The sequence below is a fragment of the Oncorhynchus gorbuscha genome, unplaced genomic scaffold, assembly GCF_021184085.1.
Source record: "Oncorhynchus gorbuscha isolate QuinsamMale2020 ecotype Even-year unplaced genomic scaffold, OgorEven_v1.0 Un_scaffold_35:::fragment_2:::debris, whole genome shotgun sequence".
Lineage (NCBI taxonomy): Eukaryota > Metazoa > Chordata > Actinopteri > Salmoniformes > Salmonidae > Oncorhynchus > Oncorhynchus gorbuscha.
In genome coordinates, this window is record NW_025745210.1 from 592,565 (window position 1) to 608,727 (window position 16,163).

At 43.6% G+C, this 16,163-nt stretch overlaps 2 protein-coding genes across 2 annotated transcripts; one reads left to right on the plus strand and one right to left on the minus strand.

Annotated features, from left to right (window-relative positions):
* Positions 1-2,503: 2,503 nt before the first annotated feature.
* LOC124017965 (apolipoprotein A-IV-like) lies at positions 2,504-4,656 on the minus strand. Its single transcript, XM_046333207.1, has 4 exons — positions 4,557-4,656; positions 4,397-4,452; positions 3,548-3,698; positions 2,504-3,365 (listed from the first exon to the last, which is right to left on the minus strand). The coding sequence occupies exons 2-4, from the start codon at positions 4,434-4,436 to the stop codon at positions 2,795-2,797; spliced, it is 762 nt and encodes a 253-aa protein (XP_046189163.1). The 5' UTR covers positions 4,437-4,452; positions 4,557-4,656; the 3' UTR covers positions 2,504-2,794.
* Positions 4,657-8,582: 3,926 nt separating this feature from the next.
* Positions 8,583-10,407, plus strand: LOC124017964 (apolipoprotein A-I-like). Its single transcript, XM_046333206.1, has 4 exons — positions 8,583-8,686; positions 8,796-8,849; positions 9,055-9,205; positions 9,564-10,407. Exons 2-4 carry the CDS (start codon positions 8,810-8,812, stop codon positions 10,138-10,140), a joined length of 768 nt encoding a protein of 255 aa, XP_046189162.1. The 5' UTR covers positions 8,583-8,686; positions 8,796-8,809; the 3' UTR covers positions 10,141-10,407.
* The last annotated feature ends 5,756 nt before the right edge of the window (positions 10,408-16,163 follow it).

Sequence of the window (16,163 nt, forward strand, 5' to 3'; positions counted from 1 at the left end):
AGCATGGGAAAGCCCTGGAAGAGCCAGAGGGTGAGAGGGGGAGGATGGGTGATACAGGTACATCATCAGACATGCAGAGACAGCTCTGAACATGCTCCATACCCACCTCTGGAGGGGGTTTGGGATTGTGGGGTGTGATAGGATTTCAGATAGTGTTACAGGACTGTGTTGTTTTTACAAGTAATTCAGAGGGAGAGGGAGAGGAGGGGGGGTAGAGAGAGCTGTATATGACTGTTTGTCAGGTCATTGTATATATGGTTATTTTCTGATTTCTGTGAAGAGGTCAGTAAATCACCATCATTGCACAGGGCTTTATAATTCACTGAATTGACAATGAACTGCCACTAGATGGCATTCATTCTAAAACTATGTTGAAGGAGCAAGCCAGTGGTGTGTATTCATGGATGCCAAGGGAAGCCAGCCTTCCCCCCCAAAATGTACCAATAAAAAAATATAAAACATATACAATCATTTATATATTTCGAGCTAAACTGAGTGAACTCAACTGTGATTGGTCCTGGTGCACCAATAAAACGTGTTTAGGGAATCCAGTTTGGATTTGGATTCACACCACATCAAAAGAAAAAAAACTTGGATTGTTGCATCTCATTGTGTTGTTGTCCTCTGGTGGCCTTCTCTTAAATGAGCCATGGATGGAGATAGGGATTTGGATCCAAATGTTAATTCATACATTGTGCCCCTGGCCTCAGAGGATGGAAGTTCAATATGTACATACAGTAGATGTTTTTATTTTTTATTTAACCAGGCAAGTCAGTTAAGAACAAGTTGTCATTTACAATGACGGCCTATCCTGGCCTACCCCGACACTGGGCCAATCGTGCACCGCCCTATGTGACTCCCAATCACGGCCAGATGTGATACAGCCTGGAATCGAACCATGGACTGTAGTGACACCTCTTGCACTGAGATGCAGTGCCTTAGACCGCTGTGCCACTCAGGAGATGACAGCTACGCCACTCGGGAGAAGTAGTAGGCTAATGTTAACTAACTGGCTAATCGTTGCACATGAAAGGAAGTTAGGCTAGCGAGCAAGAATTTTAGCCCAGTAGCCTAGAACAACAACAACTAAAAGTGTGTACTGTATGACAGTCATAGACCGTTTCGTCAACATGAAAGAGAGCAGGATGACATTGGCGTTTCTCTTCAAGTAGGGTGAGTCAACATGCTTTTTCCACACACACACACACACACACACACACACACACACACACACACACACACACACACACACACACACACACACACACACACACACACACACACACACACACACACACACACACACACACACACACACACACACACACACACACACACACACAGAGCCACATGATTTTTAGCTTGCGTTGATTGGACTAAATTGTTTCGGGAGTCTTTTAGTTGCAACTGTATTAGACTAAACATCCGTGATTTGAGGTTTTTGAAATGTTGAAGTTGAAATGGTGCTGGAATCGTGGAAGCAGCTCCTGTTTTCTTTGGGACCTGCAGTAACTCCGCTGTTCTAAATCAATAGTTGTTCAGTAATTTGAAAATGTCTGAAACATTAACTTGATTGACCATGCTGTAGGTCATGTAACTGTTTGTTAATACAATATGCTTTGTGGACTTCACCGGACAGATGTTGCTCTCCGGTTTTGTGATGAAACAAATGTGCGGTTGAATTTATTCTGCCACTGTGTCTTCCTATTGTCTCGGCTATAGGTCTATATATCACTGTGTCTTCCTATTGTCTCGGCTATAGGTCTATATATCACTGTGTCTTCCTATTGTCTCGGCTATAGGTCTATATATCACTGTGTCTTCCTATTGTCTCGGCTATAGGTCTATATATCACTGTGTCTTCCTATTGTCTCGGCTATAGGTCTATATATCACTGTGTCTTCCTATTGTCTCGGCTATAGGTCTATATATCACTGTGTCTTCCTATTGTCTCGGCTATAGGTCTATATATCACTGTGTCAAGGCATATGAACTAACAGATTATAGAACAAACAACACAATTATCACAACACAGAGGTTGTAATTATGGCTTCCACTTTGAAGACAAACACTGCAGGCTATAATCCTAATAGCTTTTACTCTCCCTTTGAGAGATATTTAGCTATTTTAATGAGAAGAAATGTACTTACTATGACTGAGATATATGGTTGTCCCACCACCTAGCTATCTTAAGATGAATGCACTAATTGTAAATCGCTGTGGCTAAGAGCATCTGCTAAATGACTAAAATGTTAATGTAATATTTAAACATGTTCAAGATTTGTTTATGCTGTGATACACACTTATTTCTGATATTTCTGACGCATATGCTTATGTTGAAGAGAGATGACTGGATCAGCGGCATACAGTAGTCCTACATGCAACCAGTCTTATTGGACAATGTTTATGTACTATTTGAATGTGCTAATATGACTTTCCACCTCATACCCTTATCACCACTTTATAATTTGGGGAAGTAGCTTAAATTACACATCAGACATGATACATTTAAGTTATGGTTCGCTTTTTATTTCCATAAATTAACAACATCAACATGGCACAATCACTGACCAACCTTCAGATAACAAACAAACTAAATACAAAGATGTCATTGACTCATCAGAGCCAATTCAGTTTATACAAAATACAGAATGGGCCTGTTCTGCATTACCAAGTTCATATTTGTAAACTCGCCCTCGTTCTATTGACAACGGTGGTATGTTCTAAGACTTTGAAGGGAGAATACAGTCATCAAGAGGGAAAGAGTAGTCAGATGGAGGAAAGTGTCTGTGATTTAGTTGGTGAAGGCCTGGTAGAGGGCGGTGAGCTGGGCCTTCAGGTCCTGGGCGTAGGGGTCCAGCTTGTCCCTCAGGTCCTCAGCATAGGGGGCTAGGCTCTGCTGCACCATCTGAGCTCTGGTGGTCAGCTGGCTCTGGAGGTTCTCTGCCAGGGGGGCCACTCTCTTCTGGAAGTCCTGCAGGCGCAGGTCCACTTTCTGCTTCAGCTCATCCGTGTAGGGACCCAGCTGGGACTGCATCTCCTTCACACTCTGCTCCAGACTCCCCTTCAGCTCCTCACTCTTCTGAAGCAGGGTGGCCCTCAGGTTCTCGGAGTCCAGGGACTCTGCATAGGGGGCCAGATCCTGTTTCAGCTGCTCCACTCTCTGCTGGACTTGGGTCTTCATCTCCTCTGCGTAGGGCTCCAGTTTCCCCTTGACACTGCCCAGGTCTTGCTCCAGACGCTCTCTCAGCACCTCAGCCTCCTGGGTAATCTTGGTCATCAGGTCCTTGGCTGCAGAAGGGAGCTGCTCCTGCAGGGAGATGGCGTATTGGCTGGCCACATAAGCACTCTCTGTGATGCGGCCACTGCAGGAGAGGAGAGGAGAGTAGAGGAGAGGAGAGGAGAGTAGAGGAGAGGAGAGGAGATGAGAGGAGAGGAGAGGAGAGGAGAGGAGAGGAGGTCAGTTCAGGTCCCCATCCTAGTAATCTGAGCGATTCGACTACATTCTGCACGTTATGACAACCACATCACAGATCATATTACTTACTTGACATCCTGCCCCAGCTGAGACTTCCTGATCATCTGGACGGTGTCTTCGGCCGTTTGCGTTGCCTTGGCAACGTAGTCCCAGAAGGCATCTGTCAGCTGCTCCAGCTGTGGCTTAGGCTCATCAGCGTAGAACAGGTTAGCATGGCAGCCTGTTGGGGCGTAGCAGAAGAGTTAGTTGTTGTGAAATTGTATATTTCAGGGTCATTACTGGTTAGGCATGGCAACCTGTTGGGGCGTAACAGAATAGTTAGTTGTTGTGAAATTGTATATTTCAGGGTCATTACTGGTTAAGCATGGCAACCTGTTGGGGCGTAACAGAATAGTTAGTTGTTGTGAAATTGTACATTTCAGGGTCATTACTGGTTAAGCATGGTAACCTGTTGCGGCGTAACAGAATAGTTAGTTGTTGTGAAATTGTACATTTCAGGGTCATTACTGGTTAAGCATGGTAACCTGTTGGGGCGTAACAGAATAGTTAGTTGTTGTGAAATTGTACATTTCAGGGTCATTACTGGTTAGGCATGGCAACCTGTTGGGGCGTAACAGAATAGTTAGTTGTTGTGAAATTGTATTTTTCAGGGTCATTACTGGTTAGGCATCACAGCCTGTTGGGGCGTAACAGAATAGTTAGTTGTTGTGAAATTGTATTTTTCAGGGTCATTACTGGTTAGGCATGGCAACCTGTTGGCGGCATTAAGGTAACTAGAAAAGTATACACCCTCTGCCGTGGTTATTATTGACTATTGACTTAAAATTAATTTGGTAGATTGATGGAAGTTATTAGGTTGTTGTATTTCAGCTCTATAAAGTTCACTTATAATCTGAAATATTCTTGTATCCCACTCACCAGTGAATACAGCCAGAGCGAGCACCACAAGAACCTTCATGACTCTCAATCAGATTCTGTGAAATAAAGCAACAATCACTTAAAACATTGTAATCCACCAGAAAAAAAACATAATGGAATGCTATCAAATAATACCATGGATTTGTAGAATCCAGCTTACCGTCTTTGTGTTTGAGTGTGTTGGTGTATCTCTGAGTCCAGTCTGCAGTGACTGTAGTTTCAGCCGTGTCCTGGCCTGTATATATAGTGAGCAGGACAGTAAGGAACACAAAGTCCAGGAGCCAGTGCCTCGCTGTCAGCAGTGATCCAAATCATAAACCCTCAGACCGCAGTGCACCACTCAGCACCTGTCTACTTGACCCAGCCCAGTTATGTCCTTACAACTCACCCTGGACCTGTCCCAATGAACCCCTGGACCCAGAGCTCACAGGAGAGCACTGCCTTATCATCACCTCTGGGTAAAGTGTCGCAAACAGAGTTTGGAACATAAAGTAGTGATCAGAGATACTCAGTGAAGACCAATCTCCTGGGACTGCATGCTGATAAACACATCTCCATTCAATCCCCTTGTCTATAGTTTTTCAATTATATGCATTAGTGAGACATGTGCAGAGGGACACTTGTTGCCTTGCAGCTATACAGGTCTGTTACTGTTAATATCATCTGAGGTTAGATGTATTGTGTTGTATTGAGGCTTATGTACTTTTACATACACTAGCCTGTTCCTTTCTCTCAAGCATAATGTATCTTGGTCATTATATATGATGCTACAACTCTACAATGCTGATAGTGAGTATCTGGTTCACACCAGGTCGGTTTCATGGATTTTTCCTTGATGGCACAGAAAGTCTCAGATCGAATCAGCCATTCTCTGAGCCAATCACAGCCATTTCTCAGACATAAATAGCACTTTGTCCAGACAACACCTTCCTCCCAACCTTCATGAAGTATCACAGTCTGATCAGATATGGTATAGTTTTATAGTCAGTTTAAGTTTGATGTCCAGCCAGCTGGCATTGACTCCCAGAATATATTTTATGATATAGTTTTCAGTTTCACTGTGAGGTCATGTGTTCAAGCACTTCCATATGTCAGTTGTCTGACCAAAGTTCATTTGACCCCGGCCCATACACACTGTGATAGGGTCTAATGTTAGGGGCCACATGGGCCCAGTCCATTCATTAGATGTGATTTCACAATAGCTAGTAGATAATGTATGGTGTCTAGGAACTTATTTGGAATTTTTTTATTTATTTATTTCACCTTTATTTAACCAGGTAGGTAAGTTGAGAACAAGTTCTCATTTACAATTGCGACCTGGCCAAGATAAAGCAAAGCAGTTCGACAGATACAACGACACAGAGTTACACATGGAGTAAAACAAACATACAGTCAATAATACAGTATGAACAAGTCTATATACAATGTGAGCAAATGAGGTGAGAAGGGAGGTAAAGGCAAAAAAGGCCATGGTGGCAAAGTAAATACAATATAGCAAGTAAAACACTGGAATGGTAGTTTTGCAATGGAAGAATGTGCAAAGTAGAAATAAAAATAATGGGGTGCAAAGGAGCAAAATAAATAAATAAATTAAATACAGTTGGGAAAGAGGTAGTTGTTTGGGCTAAATTATAGGTGGGCTAAATTATAGGTGTGCTATGTACAGGTGCAGTAATCTGTAAGATGCTCTGACAGTTGGTGCTTAAAGCTAGTGAGGGAGATAAGTGTTTCCAGTTTCAGAGATTTTTGCAGTTCGTTCCAGTCACTGGCAGCAGAGAACTGGAAGGAGAGGCGGCCAAAGAAAGAATTGGTTTTGGGGGTGACCAGAGAGATATACCTGCTGGAGCGTGTGCTACAGGTGGGAGATGCTATGGTGACCAGCGAGCTGAGATAAGGGGGGACTTTACCTAGCAGGGTCTTGTAGATGACATGGAGCCAGTGGGTTTGGCGACGAGTATGAAGCGAGGGCCAGCCAACGAGAGCGTACAGGTCGCAATGGTGGGTAGTATATGGGGCTTTGGTGACAAAACGGATTGCACTGAATCAATTAAATGTTACAGTAGACTTCCATTTTTCAAAGTAAAGCTCCCCCTTTGTCATACTGTAGTTATTCTGTATAAATGGATAGTGGGTTACTGTGCTATACTGGTAATTGACCTTGTCATAACCTCGCCCCCAGGTTATTGCGCAAAGAAGTGTCTGGGAACAACATTACCATGTCAAAAAGGTGGATCAATCTACACAGAGAATGGCCAGATTGAGAATCTTCACAGCACTCATTCTACATCACTTGGGTTATTCATGATGTCACATCCTGGTAATCTGGAGTTTTGAAGTCAGAAGTTGAGTTCTAAACCTCCTATCTGCCCACTGTGCCTTATTACAAACCATCACAGTGCCACTCTATAGAGAGTAGAATAAGGAGAGGGTGTTGCCTGGAATCTACTATTCCCTATGTAAATGCACTACAGTGCAACGTTCAACACCTCAAATAACCTCTGACCCCAGTGATGACTAAAATGTGTGAAGGTTGACACTGCGCTATAGGTTTGCGTTGGCAGTTGAGGTGACACAACCGTTGGGATGCTACCGTTGATGGCTGAACAAATGCCAGGATGTCTAGAATGAAATCATGTCCTTGTCGAAAAGCACCAAATTGAAAAGTGAAATGTACTAATGCCAGCATCCGTATAATCTAGTTAGTATTATATATGTGGTTGTGGTCTTATTGCTTGACCTGATTACAAAGTGTCTGTGGTGTGGACATGTTTAAGGTTATCTGCTGGCCATCAGCAGTGAAATACCTTTACTCATTAGTATTACTGTAAGCAGGGGTTTTAGAAGTGGGGGGCATATTTTAGAAAATTATTTATATATTTATTATCCAGTCGGATAAACACTCCAAACAGACTACCCAACCGCTCTGAGATGTCCGCATGGTCCTAAAGCACACAGTTGGCTGTTTTGTATCACATTCCAATGATAAAACTGTGGGCGACAAAAATAAAATTTCAAAATGTGTGGGGGACATGTCCCCGTCCCCCGTCCCCAGTGAAAGTTGCATCCCCGACTTTAAGTCTTCTCTAGAATGAGGCTTTTAGTAGAAGGGTCCAGGTCCATGCACAGTTGTCTAATTAGAATATAACCAATAAAAAGGATCATGCACAGTTGTCTAATTAGAATATAACCAATAAAAAGGATCATGCACAGTTGTCTAATTAGAATATAACCAATAAAAAGGATCATGCACAGTTGTCTAATTAGAATATAACCAATAAAAAGGATCATGCACAGTTGTCTAATTAGAATATAACCAATAAAAAGGATCATGCACAGTTGTCTAATTAGAATATAACCAATAAAAAGGACCATGCACAGTTGTCTAATTAGAATATAACCAATAAAAAGGATCATGCACAGTTGTCTAATTAGAATATAACCAATAAAAAGGACCATGCACAGTTGTCTAATTAGAATATAACCAATAAAAAGGACCATGCACAGTTGTCTAATTAGAATATAACCAATAAAAAGGACCATGCACAGTTGTCTAATTAGAATATAACCAATAAAAAGGACCATGCACAGTTGTCTAATTAGAATATAACCAATAAAAAGGACCATGCACAGTTGTCTAATTAGAATATAACCAATAAAAAGGACCATGCACAGTTGTCTAATTAGAATATAACCAATAAAAAGGACCATGCACAGTTGTCTAATTAGAATATAACCAATAAAAAGGACCATGCACAGTTGTCTAATTAGAATATAACCAATAAAAAGGACCATGCACAGTTGTCTAATTAGAATATAACCAATAAAAAGGACCATGCACAGTTGTCTAATTAGAATATAACCAATAAAAAGGACCATGCACAGTTGTCTAATTAGAATATAACCAATAAAAAGGACATGGTGTTGGTGGGGGAGATTCCCAAAGGAAACATATTGAAGTTAAATCAAAGCCAGGTTAATCAAGTCTGGTCTGTCTATGTTCAGTCTGTCAGGCTCAGAGAATGAATATGAACGTAACAAAATAATGTATTGTCATTGTGTATTGTATGTGCATGTGTGTGTGTGTGCATGTCAATATAGTAACCGCACAGTCATGTGATAACAGCCAGCATGGAGTTGTAGCAGAAGCAGGAAGAGAGGTGACATGGCAGTGACTCCTGGACTTTGGGCTTACATCTACAGCTCTGGTTTCGACTATATATACAGCATGGCACTGGCCTGATAGACACACAGACAGACTGAATACACAGAGATACACCAAGAAAAAAACAGGTGAGGCCAATGCTGAGATTTAAAACAAGGTGTTGAGAAACTAGGATTTTAGGTTTCTAAGATTCAAATGTATTTGAAGTGTAATTGATTAGTGATGTTTCTGTTTCAGTGAGAAACGCAAATATGAAGGTGTTGGCGGTGCTTGCAATTGCTATACTCTCTGGTAAGTAACATCTAATGTTACCACAACAATAAAAAAAACTGTAAAAAAAATTAATTGAAACCTTTTGAATGCAACAAGATTATTAGAATGATTATTATTTTAAACCTGGCCTACTTCAAGCTCCTTGAACAGTGTAAGGTCATAAAGCAGGTCAGGTTAAACTAGCAGTTTCACAGGAACTAACTCTACTTCCATGCCCCAACAGGTTGCCATGCTAACCTATTCTATGCCGATGAGCCCAAGCCACAGCTGGAGCAGCTGACAGATGCCTTCTGGGACTACGTCGCCAAGGCAACAAAAACTGCAGATGACACCGTCCAGATGATCAGGAAGTCTCAGTTGGGACAGGATGTCAAGTAAGTCATTTGACCTGTGATCTAGTTGTCATAACATGTGTGTAATGTCTGTAGTGGAAGCCCTCTCAGAGTACTAGTCACCTGAGTGGCACAGCGGTCTAAGGCACTGCATTCCAGTGCTAGAGGCATCACTACAGACAATCCCGGGCTGTATCCCAACCGGCTGTGATTGGGAGTTGCATAGGGTGGTGCACAATTGGCCCACGTCGTCTGAGTTAGGAGAGGGTTTGCCCGAGGTAGGCCGTCATTGTAAATACGAATTTGTTCTTAACTGACTTGCCTAGTTACAGTAAGTAAAATAAAATCAATAAATAAAACTAGAATCCTGACCTGACCAGACCCCTCTCCTCTCCTGCAGTAACCGCATCACAGAGAGCGCTGACGTGGCCAGCCAATACGCAGTCTCCCTTCAGGAGCAGCTTCCTCCTGCAGCCAAGGACCTGATGACCAAGATTACCCAGGAGGCTGAGGTGCTGAGAGAGCGTCTGGAGCAGGACCTGGGCAGTGTCAAGGGGAAACTGGAGCCCTACGCAGAGGAGATGAAGACCCAAGTCCAGCAGAGAGTGGAGCAGCTGAAACAGGATCTGGCCCCCTATGCAGAGTCCCTGGACTCCGAGAACCTGAGGGCCACCCTGCTTCAGAAGAGTGAGGAGCTGAAGGGGAGTCTGGAGCAGAGTGTGAAGGAGCTGCAGTCCCAGCTGGGTCCCTACACGGATGAGCTGAAGCAGAAAGTGGACCTGCGCCTGCAGGACTTCCAGAAGAGAGTGGCCCCCCTGGCCGAGAACCTCCAGAGCCAGCTGACCACCAGAGCTCAGATGGTGCAGCAGAGCCTGGCCCCCTATGCTGAGGACCTGAAGGACAAGCTGGACCCCTACGCCCAGGACCTGAAGGCCCAGCTCACCGCCCTCTACCAGGCCTTCACCAACACCAACTAAATGGCCCAAACCTACACCACTTCTTGATCCTCTGAAACATTTTGAGTGATTCTGTCATACCCTGAACTGCACTGTAAAAGATGGAAACTAAACTGGGCATATGCCCAGAACATCATATTTATTATTATTTAGTGCAGGGCGAAAAATGTAAACCAAACATTCACACTCAATTATTTATGTGTTTGTTTTACCTTGTTGAATAATGTCAACTTTTTATAATTTCATAAATTTTTTAAGAAGAATAAAGATATTGAAATGATGAACATATGCAAGATTGTTCTCTCATTCATTACACTCCAATTACACGTGCAATATGTCACTTAAGGACACAGGATAAGTCACAACTATGGCTGTCCCCGTCTCTTCCCTGTCTCTGTGTGTCTGTCTCTGTGTGTCTCTCTCTCTCTCTTTCTCTGTGTCTCTTTCTCTGTCTCTCTCTTTCTATGTCTCTCTCTCTCTCTTTCTCTATGTCTCTCTCGCTCTCTCTCTCTCTGTGTCTCTCTCTCTCTCTCTTTTAGCAACACAAATACTTGTGTTGAGTGTGTGAAATCCCTTTGCTTAATTAGAGACTTATTTCCTGTGCCTCCTAAGTCCAGACTGGCCCTGCTGACATTTGTTTCTCCAGCCCATGTGTCAGCAACAGGTTTATCCAAGTCTCTGTCCTTTTACATGTCAACGCTGGTAAAATGCCAATGTAACATTCAAACCCAGAAAACATGAAAATATTTGGTGGGCAAGGTGGGCACGGGCTAGCCCACACAAGCCCAACACGGCCCATCCAAAACCAAGCCCAACAGGGGCCATTCCTTACCAAGCCCAGCATGGGCTAGCCCATACCAAGCCCAGCACGGCTCATCCAAAACCAAGCCCAACAGGGGACATTCCTCACCAAGCCCAGCATGGGCTAGCCCAGACCAAGCCCAGCACGGGCTAGCCCACACCAAGCCCAGCACGGGCAAGCTCAGCTAAGTCTAGCCCTCACCAAGCCCAGCACGGGCTAGCCCTCACCAAGCCCAGCTAAGGCGAACCCTCGCCAAGCCCAGCTAAGGCTAGCCCTCACCAAGCCCAGCACAGGCTAGCCCTCACCAAGCCCAGCTAAGGCGAACCCTCACCAAGCCCAGCTAAGGCTAGCCCACACCAAGCCCAGCACAGGCTAGCCCACACCAAGTCCAGCACAGGCTAGCTCACACCAAGCCCAGCACTGGCTAGCCCACACAAGCCCAACACAGCCCATCCAAAACCAAGCCCAACAGGGGCCATTCCTTACCAAGCCCAGCACGGGCTAGCCCACACAAGCCCAACACAGCCCATCCAAAACCAAGCCCAACAGGGGCCATTCCTTACCAAGCCCAGCATGGGCTAGCCCATACCAAGCCCAGCACGGGCTAGCCCACACCAAGCCCAACACTGCCCATCCAAAACCAAGCCCAACAGGGGCCATTCCTCACCAAGCCCAGCATGGGCTAGCCCATACCAAGCCCAGCACGGGCTAGCCCACACCAAGCCCAGCACGGGCAAGCCCAGCTAAGTCTAGCCCTCACCAAGCCCAGCACAGGCTTGCCCTCACCAAGCCCAGCACTGGCTCGCCCACACCAAGTCCAGCACGGGCTAGCCCACACCAAGTCCAGCACAGGCTAGCCCACACCAAGCCCATCACAGGCTAGCCCACACCAAGTCCAGCACAGGCTAGCCCACACCAAGCCCAGCACAGGCTAGCCCACACCAAGCCCAGCACAGGCTAGCCCACACCAAGCCCAGCACAGGCTAGCCCACACCAAGTCCAGCACAGGCTAGCCCACACCAAGCCCAGCACAGGCTAGCCCACACCAAGCCCAGCACAGGCTAGCCCACACCAAGTCCAGCACAGGCTAGCCCACACCAAGTTCAGCACAGGCTAGCCCACACCAAGCCCAGCACAGGCTAGCCCACACCAAGTCCAGCACAGGCTAGCCCACACCAAGCCCAGCACAGGCTAGCCCACACCAAATTCAGATAAAGGCAGGGGCTCATCCAAATATTTGGGGGCGTGGTTTACACACAGTGTATTTTGTGCAACCGTTACCGCGAGTGTTGTTCTGGTTTAAGTCTTCTGTTGTGTGATGCCAATTTGTTTTACAACTTGTACACTACCAATGAAGAAGTATTTTAAAAACACTTAAATACGTGCATGTGACATGAGAAAGGTAAGTTTCTCTTGTAAAACATTATGTATGATATTAACAACTTGGTTGTCTTTCTGATACAATGTATCACGCTTCCTAAATAGGCTTTAAAAATATGCAATTTATGCATTAAATTAAATTGTATTAATTAAATAAATAAATTCCTATTAAATGCCAAATGCCCTTCGTGCCATGTGGGCATGTTTGCTGGGAAAAGATGGGCTCATTTCAGGCCAAGTGAGGGCTGCCCTCACCAGATATGAACTGCCCACACTGGGCAACACTTGGCAAATGCCTTGGGGGCCAACGTGGAAACGATGAGCGAAGGCACATCAGCCAATGTGGGCAGCCTACTTGGGGCCAATACTTTAGTCAATGTGGGCAGCCTACTTGGGGCCAATATTTTAGCCAATGTGGGCAGCCTACACAGGGCCAATATTTTAGCCAATGTTGGCAGCCTACACGGGGTCAATATTTTAGCCAATGTGGGCATTTTGGCTGGGTAAGATTTTCAGTGTTCCACTTTGGAATGTGCCACAGGCTACAAACAGGTGTGTATTACTCCTCCCTCTGGCTGGATCTCCACTGTTTGAGGACACACACACGTCACAACTCCATGTTCACCTCCTCTTCTCCATCCAACGTGGAGGGACAGAGTCCAAAGACAACAGGACACGTGGGCTTCACAGTCATTCCCCCGATACTGAGAAACAACTCACTCAAACATCAAGCAGACAGTACACAAACACACTGTGGAGGACAAACAGACATGTGAGGGGCACATATGGAGGAGAAATCACAGCACTGACAATTATAATTAGTCATATCAGGTACGGACAGTGTACTCTGCTAATATCAAGCCATCTTAGACAAACCTGCTTAGTGCCATTTTTTTGTAATCTATTTTTTTTTTTAACTATCCAATTTCTTTGCTAAGCATAGAGGCAACCTTTCCTTGAATATATGATTCCACATGATCTCTGGCAAGTCGAAGCTCCTTGATTCAGGATGAGGGTCCGGCAGAGAAAGAAATGCTGATTTCAGATGACACCCTCTCTTGAGCCCATCTGTCTCCTCCATATTGATGCCAATATGGGCACCGGGTGTCTGTCTGTTCACACATGCCCATCACTCAGGAGGACACACCACCACAGAGCCAAAAGGCATCGTTAAACCCTGATCAAATGGCCTTCCTCATCCCAACAGAGGAGCGTAGTTTAGAGTCGTATACAGTATCTCCCTCGTCTCATTGACTGTCTATTGAGGAAGACATGATGGCCTATTGAACCATATGATGGGAACTGGGAAGACGTGGAGAGGTAGTCAATCAGTGGAAAGACACAGGACGGGAGTCTCTTTGAACAAGCTGCGTCTTGCAGCTTATCCCACTATGGTGGTGACGCACAGAAGGAGATTGGACATTGTTTTGATGCAGATAAGAGGTTGTTCCAGAAGGAATGGCTGTAGTCAGGGATGGTTTGGTTCTGGCATCAGAAGAAGTGGACATGAGGAGATACTGTGGATAACAAGCACATGTAGATGAGTCATTGTAAATATCCAACCCTGAAGGCAGTGTTTCATTGTGTTGTTTTACCCCAGCATGCCCTTTGATATGACTTGGATCAGACCAGATTGTTTGTAATACAAGGGCCCTGTACAACAACATCCACATAGCTGGTGTCTTTTTTAATCCCTCCATTTATATGGGTGCTGTTTGTGAGGCATTTCCCTCTTCATAAATGTGTGTGCTAACCAGCTGTTGTGATCTGAGGGCAATACAAACCATTTTTTATCTGATTAAACTCTGCAGTCTGACTTCAACTTTCAGGGCTATCTGGGATTTCCTTTTAGTGGTCCTCCTAGTGATTAGAAAGCGTTGGACTAGTAACCGAAAGGTTGCAAGATTGAATCCCCGAGCTGACAGAGTAAAAATCTGTCGTTCTGCCCCTGAACAAGGCAGTTAACCCACTGTTCCTAGGCCATCATTGAAAATAATCATTTGTTCTTTTTTTATTTATTTATTTTTTTTACCCATTTTTTCTCACCAATTTCGTGGTATCCAATTGTTTTAGTAGCTACAATCTTGTCTCATCGCTACAACTCCCGTACGGGCTCGGGAGAGGCGAAGGTTGAAAGTCATGCATCCTCCGATACACAACCCAACCAAGCCGCACTGCTTCTTTAATAATAATAATAATTTGTTCTTAACTGACTTGCCTAGTTAAATAAAGGTAAAATAAAAAATGAGTGGAAGTGCCAAGAGCAACAGTAGGTTAGACTTTCCTGCCACCTGTTGGCAAAGCTGTGATACTGCAAGAGAGATGGAGTGAGAGAGAGAGAGAGAGAGAGAGATCTACATCATTACAACACTATATACAGCCATAACATGACATTTGAAATGTCTCTATTCCTTTGGAACTTTTGAAAAGTGTAATGTTTACTGTTAATTTTGTATTGTTTATTTCACTTTTGTTTATTATCTATTTCACTTGCTTTGGCAATGTAAACATATGTTTCCCATGCCAATAAAGCCCTTTGAATTGAATTGTGGGAGAGAGAGAGAGTGAGAAAGAGAGAAAGCGAAAGCGAGATAAGACAATATGTTGGAAAGGGAAGATAGTTGAGAGTGTAGAGAGAAGGAAAGATGTACAGTATGCATGGATGTGTGTTTGGATCAGAGGTAGAGAACTTGGGAGAGATACAGGAGAGTGAGAGGACATGGAAAAGAGACATTAGACAGATCAGGAAGTGGATGTGTGTTTGGATCAGAGGTAGAGAACTTGGGAGAGATACAGGAGAGTGAGAGGACATGGAAAAGAGACATTAGACAGATCAGGAAGTGAAATGTCTGTAACATTGCCTCTTGAGCACACAGTGTGTTTTCCTTTCTGTGTGCTTAAATAATAATGACCTGTATGAACTGAACTGATGCCAACTATGCACAGAACACACAGACCCCATACACACAGACCCCATAAAACAGCAGTCCCCATGCACTTAACTATCAACCTGGACTCAGGGGTAGACATAACATAGTAAAGGTAAATCCGAGACATGTTATGTTTCGTATAGTATGTATTAATTTGTGAATGTCCATCATCCATTTCATATGATACACAGTGGTGTTAAGTACTTAAGTAAAAATACTTTAAAGTTCTACTTAAGGAGTTGTTTGGGGTATCTGTACTTTACTATTTATATTTTTGACAACTTTTACTTTTACTACATTCCTAAAAAAAAGATGTACTTTTTACTCAGAATCCCAGAAGTACTCGTTACATTTTGAATGCTTAGCAGGACAGAAAATTGTCCAATTCACACACTGATCAAGATCACATCCCTGGTCATCCCTACTGCCTCTGATTTGGCGGACTCACCCAAACAGAAAACGCTTTGTTTTTAAATGATGTCTGAGTGTTAGAGTGTGACCCTGGCTATCCGTAAATAAAATAAATAAAATAAAAATGTGCCATCTGGTTTTAGGAATTTTAAATTATTCATACATTTACTGTTCATACTTTTACTATTCATACTTAAGTATATATTTAGCAACTACATTTACTTTTGATACTTAAGTATATTTAAAACCAAATACTTTTAGACTTTTACTCAAGTAGTGTTTTACTTGGTGACTCACTTTTACTTGAGTCATTTTCTATTAAAGTTATGTTTATGAGAATTTAGTACTGTTTCCACCACTGATGATAAAGTATATTCCGAATTACAATTTGTATGATATGTTACGAACTGCAATTTGTACAATATGTTTGCAAATTTTCAAATCTCATGATATGTTACGAATAACGACTTGTTGTGGCTGTTAGCTTAGACTAGACGTAACATACTAAATTGAAACATGGG

Bases quoted from the DNA above. Each gene is read 5' to 3' on its own strand.
- LOC124017965 (XM_046333207.1), bottom strand. From the start codon at position 4,436: ATGAAGGTTCTTGTGGTGCTCGCTCTGGCTGTATTCACTG. The intron at 3,699-4,396 runs GTGAGTGGGATA...ACGCCCCAACAG, and splicing joins CGCTCTGGCTGTATTCACTG to GCTGCCATGCTAACCTGTTC. The intron at 3,366-3,547 runs GTAAGTAATATG...CCTCTCCTGCAG, and splicing joins CAGCTGGGGCAGGATGTCAA to TGGCCGCATCACAGAGAGTG.
- LOC124017964 (XM_046333206.1), top strand. From the start codon at position 8,810: ATGAAGGTGTTGGCGGTGCTTGCAATTGCTATACTCTCTG. The intron at 8,850-9,054 runs GTAAGTAACATC...ATGCCCCAACAG, and splicing joins TGCAATTGCTATACTCTCTG to GTTGCCATGCTAACCTATTC. The intron at 9,206-9,563 runs GTAAGTCATTTG...CCTCTCCTGCAG, and splicing joins CAGTTGGGACAGGATGTCAA to TAACCGCATCACAGAGAGCG.